At 39.1% G+C, this 18767-nt stretch overlaps 1 protein-coding gene across 1 annotated transcript; it reads right to left on the bottom strand.

The window, feature by feature from the left end:
- Positions 1–7031: 7031 nt before the first annotated feature.
- On the bottom strand, positions 7032–9284 carry FERD3L (Fer3 like bHLH transcription factor). Its single transcript, XM_032443207.2, has one exon. The coding sequence runs from the start codon at positions 7972–7974 to the stop codon at positions 7429–7431; it is 546 nt and encodes a 181-aa protein (XP_032299098.2). The 5' UTR covers positions 7975–9284; the 3' UTR covers positions 7032–7428.
- Positions 9285–18767: the final 9483 nt, after the last annotated feature.

The following is an 18767-nucleotide window of genomic DNA, read 5'->3' as shown; positions in this document are numbered from 1 at the left end:
TCAGCATCTTTGGGGTTATATTGAGTGTTTGCGTGGTGCAGAAGAATTTCAGAAACCCTCCTAATAAATAATGCTAATGACCCGTAGCTTCAGGAGAACTACAATTTGGAAGGGGAAGTCAGGTTGAAAGACATGTCATTATAACATTTCACATTCTGCACCATTCTCAGATATGTGGTATGTCTTCTCAGCTTGGAAGCAAAGACCCCTGACCCTCTCCTCCAAAATCCTCTCCAGTCAAAGACTTGGCTTACATACTCTATTCATCAAAGGATCTGAACAGTGGGACACTAAAAATTCATGCTTTTACTACTATTGGAGAATATGAGAAATTTCTATTTTGGGGAAAATGTGCTTGCATATTTAAAATATGACAAATACCATATGCTCACATCATAGCTTTGGCAGCACTCATTTCTCTCTATGGGCAGACTTCATGCTGTTAACAACACAAGAGTATAATGTGGTTCAGCCTATAGGTATGGCATTTATGATTTGAGAGAGGATGCCATAATCTTTGAGTTCCTGGATGTGTGGAAAATATAACTGTGAGAGTTGACTGAAGCTATTGTGAACCCAAGTACAGTTGACAGAGTAAAGTAATGGACATCTGCATGTCTCCAAATTTATTGCTTTGAGACTGGTAAAGGTGTTTGAACCGTCTCTTCCATCTCACCAGGGTATGGTTTCCTATTTCAAGCACAGTTATCAGTACTTTGGTGAAAGTTCCATTTGCTCATGATTAAAATTTGGGTTCTGCATGTCAAGGAGGTGGTACCTGATGAGAACGTAAACTATTCATTTAATCATATTTGGCAACATTCAAGATATCTGCAAAGAAAAGTTAAACTGGCTCAGATGTTATATGAAATGAATTCCACGCGTTTTCAGGGTAGGCGGGGTATGATCTGAGATAGCATTTCATTTCACAGTCTCTCAATCACCTTTTTATTTTATTTATTTATTTATTTTGACCATGACTATTCTTCATAATCCTATAACTCCCCTTGCATCTGGTAGTTTTGTAGAACTATTTGAGTCAAGGATGCAACAGAGTTAATGTAGTTTTCTGGCATATCATTAAAATATGATTGAAAGCTCTTTCTACATCTATATAAAAGAATCTCTTTTCTTTTTGTTTATATATATGTGATATTAAGAACAAAAATGCGGTTTACTTAAAAGTGTAAGCACTCTTAAATGCCCCCTGATTATATTCTTGAGTCCTAGATCTCTGATTCAGCGCAATGTTATTTAAGAATAATTTTTAAATTATTACTGTACTCCAAATATTTGCTGCCAACTCAAAGAATTAGTTATGTACGTTATTCTAAAAGACTTCATAGGAGCTTAGATGGCCAAGATCAGGTCCAAGAGCACCTTGAAACATCTGAAACACTTCAGTATTTGGATAATTACATACGTTTGGGGCCAACCCACATTTCTCTTTGGAAAGTGTTTCCCCTGCATGGTTGGGACAACAGATGGATCATATGATCTTTGCATTTGGAAAGATGGCATAATTCTGGCTGTCAGTTCTGTGAAGGGGGCTGATTTCAGATCCTTGTTAAGAAAATATGCAACTACACAGAGTGAACTCAATGGCAGAATGTGATCACTGGCGCCAGCTTTCATAAGAAACATAGCACACTTGCAACTTGAAATCTGATGTACTGTGGCTGGATTTAGCTCTACTGGGTTTGCATTCATTTTTCAAATAAATGTGTTCTAAAGGAGACATTTTTTTGTGTGTTTCCAGGGCTTCCTGTTTGTGATTAGAAAGAAGAGTAGGGTAGTGGAGAAGTGGAAGATGGATGTGAAGTACTACATGCCTTTGGGTCTGGTGGAGATGTCAAGGCTTTGTGGATATTTCCCTACACTTGTTAGAGTTTCTTTGCATAGTCTGTGTTCAAACCTTGTATTTCAAATCATGCAGTATATTTATTAAAGTTGAGAGGTTTTTGCAACTGTCATTTTCTCTAGAGACACTGCTTGGACCCCTTGAGATTCAGTGTCTTTTCTCACTTTGCTCAGTGACACTTTTGCCCCCAGGAGTGAAGGCTTGGGAAGAAATGTCAGGGCACAGAAAAATGCACTACAGATTTCCAGAAATATTTGGTGTGAGCAGTAGGGGCATCACAATCATCACTCCCTGCTGAACAGAAAAGGGTTATCACAGCTATAGATCTTCATTTCATTATCAGGGTTCTAAGTTATGGCTGTGGATTCAGTTCTCAGCTTTTAATATCCTTAGTTTCAGCAGTGATCTATGAAAAAACAGAACCTTGTATCTCATCTTGGTCATACAAAAAGTGAATGATCTCACATAACTAAACCCTTCTTTAACCAACATTTCATCCATCTCAGAGAGATCAGGTACCTCACAGGAAAGTGAGATATTCAAGCAGTGAGGATATTTGGTGTGAAACAGTTATTAATGTATCCTTTGTGGTACATTCACCACTCTTTCTTCTGATAACAGCATTTCAATGGTAAGAATTCATTAGAAATGATTAAGAACTTATAATATATAAATAATAGTAGGAAAAAAAAAAAAAGAAATATCAGCCTTTGAATTAATTGCTCGTCCTTGTATGAATTCATGTATTTATGGTGATGCTCCTTCTCACACAGACTTCTTTGTTTTGTAGAAAACAAAATGCACTGCCTTCTCTTGATCCTCTGTAAGGCTTGGAGTAAGACAAGATGAAACTGGAAATAACATGGATAATTATTATCTCCTGACGAAGAGAGACAGTTAAGTCATCAAATTCTTTAAGTTTTATTTTTTAAGTTATCAGAGAAAAAAGACTAAAGCTTAAATGGGCCTAGTATCTGAGTGTGCTTGACCACCATGGCTTGATATAAAGCTCCATGTAACAATAGTGACCGTACCATTCTGCACTAAATAATTCTATCTGAGACCCATTCAAGACCCTTTGGGAGATGCCATGAGACCCAGCAATGTCACTGAAGGCCTTGTGAGAAGTGTACACCACTCAAAAGCAATGTAATGTGTATAGGGATTTGATTACATTGCAGTCCTTACAAGTGTGGATTCATGTGGAAATTGGCACTACACAACTCAAAAGTAGTAATTATAGAATATCTCCCTTACTTTGTATTCTATGAAGGAATGGGAATTTCAAGTGTGTAAGGACCTTGGAATTGGCTGATTTGTGGAATGGTGGATGTAAAACATTTTAAAGGCCTAATATTTGGTGCCAACCAGATCAGCAGTTACTCTTGAACCTGGGATACAAAAGGTAAAAAGCTGAATCTGAATTAAATGAAGACAAATTCTTAAATAATACCTGAGCTGCAATTGTTACGTGCCTAGTTTTTAGGGCAATTGCAGTTGAATATCTTCATTCAGTTTTTATTTATTTATTTATTTATGGTGATGAATATTCATTTCAATGTCTGAAGCAAACTTGCTTTTTCAAAATAAAACTTAAGAAAAAATACTCTGAATTTTCTGTGTTTAGCTTTTTTATTATTATTTTATTTTATTTTATTTTAGAATAGACTATACATTTTACTGTACTTCAAAAAGATTACAATTGATATACCTATCTATCTTTATTAACTGTTCTGTTCTGTGTATGCTAGGAGAAGCATGGCTGCCATTGTTGCAGAGTGGTAGCATTTAAGCCTGGTAAAAACAATAATTTTAGGAAATTCGAGTTTCAGTATGCGAAACAGTTACATTTTAAGTATTGGTATCTCAGTTACTTTTAATTAAAAGAAAATTCAGAGGGTTCAAAGTTGTTGGAAAGACCAAAGGAGCTGCACAGAAAAATTTCTTTGAGAAGAACCACTGATCTGAAGAAGAATAAAAATAAATCAAAAATCCTTTTCCATAATTTTTGCTTAGAACCCCCACGACTTCAAAAACTAATTCATTTTAAAGTTTGTAAAAGAACAGAAGTGTTGTTGGAATAAGGCTTCACTTATCAGGTTTCATTCTGGAGGGAATTTTTGTAGCTGAGTTAGAAACCCTCCACACTCGACTGTTTATAATGGAAATGCTGGCCAATGCGATAATAAACACCAATCATGGGGCTGTAGTAGCTAGTCAGAATGTGGATGCAGGAGTTTGTGGTGCTATCATAATATTTTGTTCTGTTTCCAGCATTAATTTGCTTAAAACTCCTTTCAAGTTGAGCAGATGTAAAGCAAGCTCAGCCTGACTATAGATTGAAAAATCATTTGATTATTTATTCTTCTCTTAGAAAGCTTGGAAATGCCTCTCAAACATGATTTCATCTAGACTTATTCCTTGGTTTACATGTCTGAATGCTAATTGTAATACGATAGCTACAAGGGCTACTTTCTACCAAAAGGCAGCCTTCGGTGGGCAAAAAGAATATAAACAAACCCATCTCGGAAGAGCATCTAAAAATGGGCTATGATCAAACTGCTTTGGGGCTTTAAAAAAACCCTTATTATCTTTTCCCAGAAGTAATTGACACTGTCAGTTTTTGTTTTTGATGTGGTGATAATGGCATGGTGCTTTGGGGAGTCCAAGGGCTGCGATTGGCCCCAACGTTGGTGGCAGCAAAGTTTCTGAGCAAGGGGAAGTCCTGGAAATACAGCGGGTGAAATCCTATCCTTACTGAAGTCAGCAGCAACTCTGGCACTTACTGCATTAGGGCCAGGATTCCTCTGGCTTCACAGACCTGGCACGCTATTTTTTTTTACCATGTGATTCCACAGATCATGAGGCATCTACTTTGAAGTGAGATGAATCTGTTGAGAGAATGGACCCCACAGTCTTGTTGCTTCAGTGAGGTAGGACTGTATGATAGGAAGGAGGCTTTCTGCAGTGTTTAAAAATGCATTTCAATTCTCAGCAAACTGAGCTTGCAGGACTGAAGGTTGGACTAGATGGACTAGATGACCTCAATGGTCTTTTCCAACCTGATTCTATGATTCTATGATTTCAGTACACCTACATAGGAATCAGATGGGTCTGCATGGCTCCCCACTGCTTTGAATGGTATGCTTCAGTTGTAGCAGAAGTTCATTCAAAAAAATTACGTCAAGACTCCCATTCTGTTCAATCTTTGCTTGCTTTGGAAAGGCACAGAGCAAAAAATGAAAGTCCTTCATCAATTAACCGGCTCCTATAAATCAGCATGCTGACAAGAGGCTCCTCTGAAGCCTGTCACTAATGCAAAATGTGTCTTTGTGCTGTTTGCATATTCTCTTCACTGGCCTGTAGTGTGAGTACGCTTCTAAATTCAAACATTTTTAGAATTGGTGGCTCATATAAGATTGCTACCACTGTTCTTCATTACTGTATAAAATATCTGGTAATCTTTGAGAGATGAGCACTCATACTGTGAGGTCCAGATTTTGATTTGTATTTAAAAATAAAATGTAACAATTACTTTTTGCTTTTCTCTCATCCTTAACACAAGTATGGAAAAGCTTGAGCACATTCCAATGTTTTGTTATTAAACCAAGAAAAGAAACACAGCAATGTTAGAATTATCTGTGACAGACATTTTTACATCGTGAATCTCTAATTTAAGGCTCTATGCACTACAGAGATTTTTATCCAGTGCAAAAAAAAATATGTAAGGATATATAATTATGCGGAGGAAATTGTGGTTGTGTGGAGATGGCAGAGAAATAGTGTTAAGAAGTGAACACTGAATAATTTACCTTTATTTATTTATTTATTTATTTATTTATTTATTTATTTTTCACTTGATGCAGCTGTAACAGTAAAATGCACCTGGGTTATGTAAGCAGTCATTGATTATGGAACATTGCTCATTCTTGGTTTGTTTTCTCATTTTATTTTTAGAATGGGAACAAATAAAAGAAAAAGGGGAAAAAAAAAAAAGCCTGACGAAGTGAAACACCTCTTTTTCTAGAGTCTCCATCTGCATTAACCATTCAACTGCCTCTTGGAAAGAAAATCATCCCTACAACCAGAAAGCAGATGTAGCGCATGGAGTCAGGGAGGTCAACAAAAACAAGTGGAAGAGGATCCGGAGAAACAAATTAGAAAAGAAGGAATACTTCATTAACAAAACAGGATGTCGTGATGGCAATACTAACGTGAATGGGAAAAGAAGAAGACGACTCATCACAAGAGCTGACAAAAGCGTGAGAAAAGAAATCAAAGAACTATGAGGGTGGGATTTAGATTCTTCCTTAGAATCCGGAGTCAATCTCGATGTCTCTGCTATCACTATAATTTCATGCAGTGGAAGTAGAAGCTGTCCTCGAAGGCAGCAGCCCACTGCCTTACCTGGGTCAGCTGCTGTGCGTCCTCTGCGCTCTGTCCCATGCTGCGGATCGCTGGTTGCGGGAGGGCGGCTGCAGGAGCTGGGAGGGATCCGGAGAGCCACGCCTGCCCAGGGAGAAGGGGCAACGGGAGGAGCCGGCAGCGCCCAGGATTTGGCAAAATAATGCTAAAAGACCGACCCCCGCTTCAGGCCAGAGGAAGAAGAGTAGCCGACTCCTCCGCATAGGCGGTGGACCCCCACTTCCTTCCCCATTCCAGGCTCACGGCTGGCCTAGGCTTCCCTCCTTTACCCGCTCCGCCTTTCAAAGTGATTTTTTTCTTCCCAATTTTCTCTCCTCGCAGAAATGAAACGAGGAAGAATCAAACAACCAAAAATACACCTAAGAAACAACAAGGGGGAAAAGCTCTGAGTAGCGTCCTCAAAATCAAAGCCCATACGCCTGAAGGTTTTCTCTTTCCTGCGGGTAGAAACAGCAACCCTACGTCCCCGCAGCTGCAGGGCTGTCCCGGTCCCGGTCTCCGCCGCGCCCCGTCCGCATCACAGCGCTGGGCCCTGCTCCTGCAGCCCCGGTCAGTGCTAGCGGCGGCATTGGCCGCTCACAGGCAATGGCAGAACTGGTCCTGGGTGAAAACGGTGGCTTGGTCTAGAGGTTCCACTTAACTCTCCCCGTGATGCACAGCTTAAACTTATCAAGATGGATTTCAGAGAAAAAGGCAGTATTCTTTTTATTAAAAACAAACAAACAAACAAGCAAACATAACACCAGATTATTATTATTTTAATAATTATTATTATTTTTCCATAGCCCCCGGCGGGCAGCTGGGCTGGCAACAGAATCCCCTGGAAAGCCAAACCTCTGACGGCACCACTTCTGCTGCCCCATCCGATCTGTTCACGAAGGCAACAAACTGCAAAATACTGAAGGCAAGCAGTCAAAAAACAATAACCAAAATGCCCCAGAATTTATATTTTTCCCCCCACTTCCTTTACAAAAGCGATATATATTAACAAATCTACACACATCGAACCTCTCCATCTCCCCTTTTCCTTCACGCACCCTTCACTTTAAATCCCACTCCTGTATGGTCAGGTTGCGGGGCGAGGAGCCCGTGGTTAAGGGCGGTGTCCGGCCCCAGCCTCATCCCGCCGGGCCTCGCTGCCCCTAGCTTGCTTCCTGCCTGCTGCAGCCGTTCAGGAGCTCGGTCATGAAGGAGATGTACACGATGGCCAGGCGCAAGGTCTCTATCCGAGAGAGCCGCTTCTCGTAGGCGAAGGTGGGCACCTTCTTCCTCAGCTGGTCGAACGCCTCGTTGAGGTTGAACATCCTCTTCCTCTCCCGGATGTTGGCTGCCTGGCGCTGGGCGTAGGTGATAACCCTCTTTCTCCTGGGTCTGTCCAGTAGGGAAGAGCTCCGGATCCTCTCCTCTTCCTCCTCTTCGTCTTCGAGATCCCCGTCTCCGATTGCCGTCAAAGGCAGTCCCCGGGCCATCCCCTCCCGCAGCGACAGGGCTCTGTCCCCGAAGGGAAGCTCGGGGGTTAGCCCCAGGCTCAGCCCGGCCCGGGATGAATTCTGAGGGGTTCCCAGTGAGATGTCGGCCACGAAGCTCAGCACCGAGGCGCCCAGAAGCCGCTCCGGGCAGGGGAGCGGCGGGGCTGTGCCGCGAAGCAGCTCCGGGAGCCGGTGGGCCGGGAAGAGGCCGGCTGACATCTTACTTCGGAGTAAGCTTAATCTGGTCCCCCATCCCCAGTCTCGGAGGCGTTAATATTTATAACCCCTCGGATAACAGGATTAGCAGGACTAGAAAGAGCGGCTGTGAAATTTCCCTCCGTGATGCTGATGAGAGGAGACAGGCAGCCCCCCTCGGGGACGCGTGGATGCTCACGAGAGAGGAGTCCCCGGCGAGGCAATCCTGTCACAGCGATCAAGGACAGTTCCTTCTTGGCAAAGCCCTCGGCTCTTACCTGCTGAGCACTTTTGTCTCTTCTTATGCACCCGCATCCAAACGATTTTCAGGCTCTTTACAGCCCGCAGCAGCAGAGCCGGGTCTTCCCTGGGCTCGCCTTCCTGCTTTCTGTCGGGTTCTCTGAACCCTGAGAGCCAGCCGCACAATTGATGTCAGGCAAGTACGTGGATACTTTTAATGATGTCCAGAAGAGGAGACCTGCATGCAGAGGGTCACCGGGAAATGTTTACCCTGTATCCCAGCGCAATGAGATCTGAATGGCAGGACCTCCATTAGCCTAAGTAAGCATTGTAGGGGACCCGAAATTGCATTCCCAGTAGTAACTGTTGGAATCGTCCTCTCCATTTCCCCTAAATCCCTTCAGCTAGAGTTCAAACGTCTGGGCAGGGTAGCAGCAAAAGGCTGCTTCGTAATGCTCATTTCAGGCTATTTCTAAGCATTGCTTTGAACTCCCTTTCTCCTGCCCGGCAGACGAGGATAAGGCGGTGCCATTCAGGGCAGCAGCTGCTTTCACCCGAAAATTCGGCAGAGCCAAAGTCAGCGGTGGTGCGTGGAAGAATCGACCTGACTATTTGCTATGATAACGGTGGATACACGGAGCAAAATGGCGTGAAATGCGCATAAACGCACACGCACGCACGACACCGCCAAATACCTTTCTTTGATCAAAGTTCCCTCTGGGACGGACGTTGGGGGTCGTCTTGCTTTTGTCCTGGGAAGCTGGGAGAAGCGAGGGGTTTTGTTTTGAACCTCCCACACAACATATGTCTCTAAATAACGGTGTGGCCTTCGCGGTCCGGGACTGCCTTAGGCATACCCAAGTGGAATCGGATCGATTTGTTGGGCCGCGTGTCTGGAGGCGGCTGATGCCGTCACTCTAGTACAGCCTTCTTAAGCCCTAATCGTCTCCTTTGTCATGCATTGTTGCCACTCTTGCTTTGGGGCTAATTAGTCCCTAATTTCCAAGGGGATTTCAAAACCCATCAGTTGAAAGCAGACGGATGGTGGCGGCAGAAGGATAAAGCCCCGCAAAAATCCTTCCTGTTTGCCTACGGGACAGCAAACATTTCCGATGGCAGACTAGGATCCGCAGTCGTTTAGAAACCAAATATCCTTTCCCCCCCATCCCCTCCGCTTTTTTTCCCCCTCACCTCCCTCCCTGCCTCGTGTGTGCAGCGGAGCGGAGCGGCGCGGCTACATTGGACAGCTCCAAAGCGGCTCCGGCCGCAGCCGCACAGGTAACGCGCGGCCTCGCCAGACCCTCTGTGCTCCGGGGATCAGCACGGGGTTCTGCCCCTCGGTGGCACCGGCATCATCACCGTTGTTGCGGCCATTGGTAGGAGGCGTGGTGTCTGCTGCAGAGGTTTGGTGACATGCCTAGGAGTTATGGTCCCTCTGCCACTTTGTTTCCTGCTTTTCTCTTCTTTTTATAGTATTGATTTTCCTCTTATGCTAATGTTTGTGAAGTGTGCATAATTAACTCAATGCACTACGACTGAGAGAAGTTTTAGGACAGTTTTCATGGAGCTGAAGAAATACACAATGAATTGTCATGCTTTAAGGGTCAGCTTTTCTGCACAAAGTACTAATGTGAGGGAAGCAGTAATGTGGAGATAGCTGAAGAAACTCTCATGAGAGCTGTTGCTTTTTACTTTGAAATCTCAGATAGATTACCTGCACAGACCTGCCCTAAGGTTTTATTTATTTATTTATATATTTGTTTAAACTAAGTACACAGTTTGGTCTAGGTTTGTTTATCTTTCTTCACATATCTCTCATCCTACCTTTTCCTTTCAGTTTTTATCGCTTCCCCACCACCCTCCCCTCCCTCACCTCCCCGCCTACAAATGATACTTACCGATACTGGGCAATGATATGTACATCTTCAAGTTTCTCCACAAATATTTACACAATTGCTTTTTTTTTTTTTCAGAAATATTTAAGATATGATTCTAGATGCATGCACATGTAGACTTTGGCATCATAATACAGTAAGAAGCTTGCCTCATCTACTAGCCCTACTAGAAAGAATGTATATATACCCCCTCATACTCATCCCTGATTATATCCTAACTATGAAAATTTTTGAAAATCAAAGTCTTTTACTATGTCTTCCTAAATAACAAAAATACATCATCTTTTGTACTAGCAGAAATGAAGACAATTTGCATTTTAATTCAGTATACTTGTATGGAAATTGTTTTAGTCTTGGGTGCTGAGTCCATGTGCTGAAAACTTTCCACATTTTTATGTGTGAAAAGGCAACCATTCTGATGATTTAGCCTTACTGATGGAGGAGTTATGGATTTTAACAATATAGGCCTGTACATTACTGGAAAATTCATCAGAAGCTATGCTTATCTTGGGATGATGAAATAAGGGGCTAAAATCCATCCAACTTTTCTCAGCAGGCAAGAAATTGGAAGATACTATCTACTCTACAAATTACATATTGCTAGATATACAGCTGAAGAAGTGTCTTGTAACATGGAAAATACCCCAAACTTTTCCTCTTTAATTTGTCCATTAGTAGCCAGAAGGTTACTGTCATTGTGAAGATGTGGCCTGAATAAGAGAAACAGATGTAGTGTGTAGTTGGCTAACTCTATCTTTCAACATACTGATTTTGTAGCTGTCTGACCCTGTTGTTAATTTCTAAAATTATAGTAATGCTTGTGGATCAGGACCTCATTACCCCTGATAGGACAGTTCCTATCCTCTTGAGATCATCTTTTGCATTCCTACCAGGCTGGACAAAATCAGTAGAGTGTCTGGGCGGAGGCAGTGCACATTTACAAGGATTTGGACAGTCTTTGTAAAATATCTCAGCATGACACTTGGTTATTGCATACTGGAGAGATCATCACTGCAGAATTAACATGGAAATGAAGCATTTAAGCAAATCTAGCTGAAAACATGCTACTTTGATGCTAGAATAATGTAGTAGTACTCAGATGAAAGCAGAGCACAATGTGATTGAATGTGATATCACCAAAAGGGTAAAAGAGACCTCATGTCTCAATGTGTTATGAGATCACACAGACAGGGAACTGTGGTGCAGTTAATGTTCAGAGACTTTACGTCTGAGTCAGTTGAGAAGTAGAAGGCTAAAGCAAGGTATCAGATGAATTGGTCAGATCTGTTCTTGCAAATAAATTAGAAAGGAGAAGATTGAGGAAGTCAAAATTTAAGCTAATACAGACCAGAGGAAGCAGGGTCTTGGTGCTTGAAACTATTGGGAAAACCTTTGATACAGTGGAGTCTGGCAAGTCTGTGAAGATGAGAAAAAACTATCTCCTTTTGACTTCTGTGTGTCTCAAGCTAAAAGAATTGACTTGGTCTGTTAAGAAAAATAAAATGGATACTACAAATGTGGTGATATTATCTTACTGTTGATTCTTATCCAAATTTGAGCTATCCCAGATAGCCTATTACCAATGTCTAGCCTATTTATTTATTTATTTATTTATTTATTATTCGTTAGATGGGCATTGTAAATTAAAATAAATAAATAGATAGATAAATAAATAAATAATCCAAGTAGATGTTCTAGGCTAGAGAATGAGGCATGAGAACTCATACTCTATCTACTTTATACAACTCCTAGATCTCAACATTATTTCTTCATGTTCTCCCTTCCACACCACCTTTTACTCTAGATTTGCCCTGCTTTATAGAATTACATCTCATCTCACTTTGGGGAATTTCCTCAGGGTAACTACAGTGAACAGTAGTGTCAATTACTTGCACAAAGAACCACAACAGGAGATGCAACTTTATAATTAAAATTGCTTCAGGACCATAATAATATTTATGTGTACACTTAAAGAAGGAACTGCAATTAAATATTGCTACCATAACTCTAAAATCACTTAGATACAGTATCCTAACTATGATGTGTTTTGCTAACACTGGAGTAATTATAGAAATTAATATTATTGTTACTCTGTCTTTTCATCTTAGATTCCATTCAAATACCTCACAGTGCATTCTGAACTATAATTACAGACATGTACATAATACACCTGAAAAACCCCTGAGTATTTCACCTTATGCAAGCATAAACTTAAAAGAAGTGACTTCAATTATTTGCACTGGCTTATCAAAATACACTTGTTGCAAAGCTAAGAACCAAACCACTATCTCTGGTCTACTGGCTTAATACTTTAATTTCTAGGTAATACTGACTCACAAACTCTATGAAATCAAATCACTCACTTTAGCTTTCAAAGCTAAATCTCACTGGGATTATCTCATTTGTGACACCAGATCCAGAGAAAATAAGTTAGAAATGGAATAATTCCTTTTATATTTAATTCCAGAAAGACTGAACAATTAGATAAATCTATTTTCTATATGAAAAAAAGAAAAAAGAAAAAAAGGACACATAATTACTATTTTACTTACCTTGGAGCAGAAAATCAGCATTGTGAATTAAACCCTTGACGTACAGTAATACACAGTATTCAATCAAAGGGAGTGTCCTAGGAAGCTAAAGATTATCCATCGTGGTTTTGGTTTATACTTTATTGCTAAGAGAGGCTTTTTCCAGGATTTATTGACTCATTCCTCTAAGCCAGTGTTGAAAGCATGTTTCTTAATGCATTCTGAAACAATTGCATCATTTATATTTTTTTTTTTCTCTGTCTGTTTAGTATGGATTTGGAGTTGTGATAGACTTCAGGTAGAATATTAGCTGGTTGTGTTCTCCTATTGCACATAAGATAAAGCTTATGCTGGACTGTTTTAGGAGTATGAGAGAGCAGACATAATTATTACTGTCCTCTACTTGGTACTGATGAAGCTGTGAAGGTAATATAAAACAGCGCTCAGTTTGGAGCCACCTAATACCTGAGGTATTGATATCTGAATTCTTATGTTTTTAACTTTGAGAAGAACACACTTCTCAGCAACAGGAGGAGATGATATGCTAATTGTCTCCAGGTTCTGAAAAGTTTCAGCAGAGAATTAAGATAGATGGCCAATAAACACTCTTAATTTTATTTATGGTCATGGCTTATGAGAAAATATCCATGAAGCACATAAAATATTTTGACAGAACAAACTGAGCTCTTTAGTCAATGTTTAGGTTCCAAAAAGGCAAAATACTTGTTTGTGTACAATACACCAGTGGTGTTATTTACTTCCAGTGTGATGAGATAATGACTTACCATGTGCTTAAGTGATTTGTTGGACCATGGTTTTCATTCTTCTTTAAAATAATGAATGTGAATGGCAGGGGGCTGTGTAGAATGTCTGCTACTAAGGAACAAGCAACCCTCCATCCCCTCCCCCCCCCCCCCCCCAAAAAAAACAAAAAACAAAAAACAAGCCAAAAAACCACAAAACACAAGCACATGGAGTCAAACCATTAACTATCTAAAAAAATGAATAGGGAAAATAACACTTTTTAATCAACATATTTATGAATAAACTATTCAACCAATAAGAATGTAATATTTCCAGTGTTCTGATCCTCACCTTGGATTTTATTCCAATTCAGTCACTTGTAAAGAACAGAGAACATCTGGAATGCTACAATGAAAGTCAATGTTTGTACAGAATATCTGTAATGGTTAGATAATATGTAACCTGAAAATGCAAACTCACTAATTTGTACTGTAAATGCAGAGATAACACGTATCATATATTTTTCTCTCTGCTTATCTATATACAAAATTCCAGACTGAATTTCAGTTTTTACAACAGATGCACAGAGCATTTCACATATACGCAGTTTGGATTTCACCGGACTGTAAATAATTTTATATGTTTGCATAAGTTGTTGGTTTTAATCTTTTAGATTCACGAACTCTTGAATATTTACCAGGTTTTCACAAAACTCTGGTACAGGTTTATCCATCTTAAAAAACTGCATTCCTTTGCTGTAAGTCTGAGAAGAATTTATATCCTTAAGGCTTTAGAATGGAATATCTTTCAACATCAAAAAGGTAAAATTATAAATAGATTCTATTTCTTTCAGATGTTGATTTAATTTTTTTCCTTCCAAACTCTGTAATTTAATTTTGAAGTTCACTTTGAAAATAAACAATGAATGAATGTGTTTTCAGAGATAATGCTTTCTCTTTGGTCAAAACAAAAACAGACATCTGTTTTATAAATTGTTATCTTATAATAGTCAGCCTACTCAGTAGTTTTGTGGAATTTCAAAATGACTTCTATTTATCTGAGAAAAATATAGTGCTGACAGATCTATTTATTTATTTATTTATTTATTTTTTGAGCATGTGTATGCATCTCACTTGTTCTCTTTTATATGTGTCATTTGCATTCACTTACAGATAACACTGTTCTTTCCAAGTGTGGTAAGTAAAGCAAACTTTTGTATAGAGCTTGCTATTTTAATTTATCACTAATCAGTTTATTTCATCAATGAGCTCATTGAAAACTATTACTATTATGTTCATACATATGAATACGCATATAATATTCATTTGAACTTCACTGTTTCTGCTCCTTGCAGTCATTCACAGTCTATTGATACAAAACAAGTTCTATCTATCTTTCCAACCAGATGGTTGATGTTACATGTGATTGTATGAAAACTCTGATATGAAATGCCTATGGCTTACTGGATTACCCTCTGCCCACATGTTTCAAATTAATAGTAAAAAAAAAAAAAAGAAAAGGAAAAAAGAACCAGTACAATTTTGCTACAAAAGAACAAGACTTTATTGTATAACAGGATCGCAGATGTGGAAAGGTGCTCATAATAAGGCTACACTATTTTAGTTTCATTGTGCATCTGGAATGCCAAAGGATCTTTAAGGCACTAGCAGCTCATACTAGACTGTCTTGGATTTTTGATTAACTTAATATTCAGAGAAATGATTCCTTTTGGTAAACTCTGTGTCATTCATCATCATATTGTCATTTATGTAATCACAAAATGATTTACAAAGGCAGGATTTTTTTCTATTTTCTGAAAAAAATTTAAGACTTCAAAGACTTTCAGATACAAACATCAAAGAGCAGCCCAAATCAGAGATTTCTGGCTAAGACAGTTTAGTTCATTTAATATCCTCTGGTTTTCTAGGGATTAAATTACAGCATATAAAATTCTTGGAATCTGTCTAAGGAAGCTGTACTGTATATTTATTATTTATTGCAGCATGGCTTTTTTTTTTTTTTTTTTTTTTTTTTTTTGTGAACTGAAGGGCTTTGGAGTAGAGAAGATGCCATCTTTTTGGTGTATCAAACTGACAGCAAACTCTTGTGAAATATTAGAGGTACAATGATCTAATCCTACTGGGAACTGAGAGATGTGTTAACTGAGGAAATATTTGCGCATGGGTTCAGGATGAAATGCAGTTCTTTCCTTACAATCAGCCCAATACAGTTGGATGTTTATTTGAATCTAACAATAATATTCTGAGAAAAAGATGAATCAGTAATAAAAAGACTTCTTTATTGGAGGAAAAAATTCAATTGCTATAGTTTATGGGAATGAAAAGCTGGGATTCTAGCATTGCTTAAGTGGTGTAACTCAGAAATGCTTTTCACAATTTCTGTGATTTAGAGCAGCATGATAGCATAGAATCTGGTTATATGTATGGTGGGCATTATGTACCTCAGGCACTCATGCCAAGCTAAGGAAGGCGTGATGTTAGAGAATACCTTCAAGAAAACAAGATAGGTAGAAACATGTGTCTGACTTAGCAAATACTGAGGATGATCCTGCTAGTCAGAAGGGCAAATTGTGTGAAAGGCAATCTCTACATAGAGCGTGTTGCCATGAAATAAAAAGTTAAACTTCTAAATGTTTATCCTTGAAAGGAATACCACTGTCATTTCAAGGACAACCTACTAATTAGAGGAACAGAGCTTCTAGGAGTTGGATCTCATATTACTACACAACATGGTTGTCAACAGGTATGTTCCAACTTTAAAGTTGTCAGAGATCTGGGTTAGTTTTAAGACAGCTTAGAAACACAAGCATCATAAGATTTTTTTTTTTTTTAAACAAAATGCATTATTTATATTTAAACTTATATTTTCTCCATTATTAAACTTCCAAACAAACAAATAAATACATTCTTCAATTTAACCAAGATTTTCATCTTTCAAATATTTCACTGCTAAAGTGTAAATTATGTTACTGTGTAGAACTACTGAAGTTATATAATTATTTACTGATGTGATCTGAACTTTATTTTATATAATGATTTTTTTTCAAAATAGTCCTGTCAGTCTTCTGCTAAGATGTGCTAAAATGTGAGAAGTCAAGGGTGGATGTACACTATGCTTATATAGACCTGTTATGAGTATGAAGGACACTGCACATCAGTTCTTTCTTCTATACAACATTTTACACTCGCATAAGCCATTGATGAAACTTCATGCCTAACCGCTTTGGGAAGACAGAAGACAAACAGATGTGCAAGAATGAGTTCTATCATCCTCTGCACATTTAATTCAGCTTAGACAAATATGGTTAACATTTTTGTCCTATGAGTTACTGTTGCTCTGCTCCCTTAACATATTTACAAGGTGCCCACTGTGATGGTATCTCATAATTCTATGGAATAGAATATCTAAAGTCCAGTATAAAAGAAGTTTTGTCAATGTATTTGGAGTAGTTTAAATTGTGTCTGAGTTAGAACAGTCAATAAAGAATGAAGGGCGGGGAGGGGAAGGAGACAAGGGCTCCTCAGCCTCAATGAGGATCGGATTAAAACCTAGGAAAGACAAACAGTACTCTAGAAACATCCGAGGCTGAACACAAGAAGCAGCCAAAGAGGAAGCCTAGGAACAAAAGTTTAATTTTAGCAGGCTTTTGAAGTTCAATTTCAACTTCAGTAGACTGGGATTTTTCTTTCATAGGGTACCACATAACCAACTGTTAAAAGCTGGAGATTTTGATACCTAATTTAGTTGAGAAAATTTTAGAGGTAGGGTTACAATCTCGTAGCATTTGGATAAATTCTTGTTCCAGTGTTAATACTGGGAGATTTATGGAGGGATTTATTCTGTTCCAATGCACATCTCTGTTTGCACGTGTTTGGATAGGTTGTGTATCTGATGAAAGGGTTGCGGTTCTGTGATGATTATTTGAAAAATATGCTATAATTTTATAGACTGGAATTGTGTAAATAGTTTGGCTGGCTTAAGAGGACACTTTTAAATAAACAGCATTTTGATCATGTTGCTATTTGTCATTCCTCAGAATATTAACCAAAGAGAACAGGAATCTTTAGTAGGCCTTCTCTTCCTGAGAGAAAGTCACTTTTTTTTTTATGTTCAGTGTGTCTGTGCAGTCAGGTTTAAGTTCTGCCTTCAGGTACTGCTAAAATATAAATGTCACATAAAAAATCATGTCATATTTTCTGTGAATGAGAGAAATATTATTTTAGGACTAGCAGCCAAGTGTTTTCACTACCCAGTAGTGTCCCCAGAAGAGCTGTAGTACTTCAGCACCTGCAGCACGTGTGTGTGCATGCATGAGTGATACTCTTTCCTTGCAGACATCCCTTCTTACTTTAGGTTCCCTACAGCTGACACCTGCTCCTGTATATTCCCCGTGTGCCCTAGGTAGAACAGCCTACCTCATTCAGGAATATTTGGCATCTCTATCATTTCCGTCAGCTCTGGTTTTGTTCACTGGTGTACTTACACACCAGCTCTAGCCTTATGGGGGCTTTGCTTTACTGTGTAAGTGATTTCATACACTCCTCTTGGGTATATGGAAACTGATTTCTATATACTTTCATCCAAGAAACTCTGTGACTACTTATGAACACTTGGGAATGTATTCTGCATGATTTCTTTTTAGTTTAGATTATAATTTACTGTTAAAAGCAGTCAGAGGCATTACTTATCACTTTGATCAGCAGCTAGTGGTGAACAGTTGATTTTGCAAACAATATTGATGTAACTAATATGATGGTGTTGAATTTGAACCATGTAGAATTGTGACACTTCAGATGGACATTACTTGCCTTCAAAATGGATGGACTTAAGTATACTCACATTTATAGTATTTATAAATTTAATTAGTAGCTCCACTTCTCTGTCACCATCACTAAGAACTCAGAAACAGCAGGTGTTCTCATCTTTTTGTATCCCTTCTTGTTAATTACACAAGTAGTGACTCTTCCAGGAGTATGGTATCACAGTGCTACTGTTTCACTGAGTAAGTAGAGCAATTGGTACTTCTTCAATGTTAAAGATGAATTGAGACGCACATTTTTATTTAACTAGGATTGGATTCAGAGAAGATTAGGAGTTGAATTCCCAGAACAGAACTTGACCATATGATCTGTGGCCAATTCTGAGTTCAATTTCAGTCTACAAAAACAAGGGGTTCACTTTCTACTTTTAGTGTAAATTCAGTTTCCAGGGAGAGCTGGGAGATTTGCAGGGAATATTTTCTTTGATTTCAATGCATTTTATTGATTTAACTGGCCTAAAATGGAAGTGGAAGAATCACAGAATCACAGAATCACAGAATCACAGAATCACAGAATTACCCGGGTTGGAAGGGACCTCAAGGATCATGTAGTTCCAACCCCCCTGC

Source organism: Coturnix japonica, chromosome 2, assembly GCF_054131305.1.
Source record: "Coturnix japonica strain WE chromosome 2, WE-NBRP24, whole genome shotgun sequence".
NCBI classification, from domain to species: domain Eukaryota; kingdom Metazoa; phylum Chordata; class Aves; order Galliformes; family Phasianidae; genus Coturnix; species Coturnix japonica.
The sequence above is the reverse complement of the archived record's forward strand: the minus strand, read 5'-3'. Positions and strand labels throughout refer to the sequence as shown.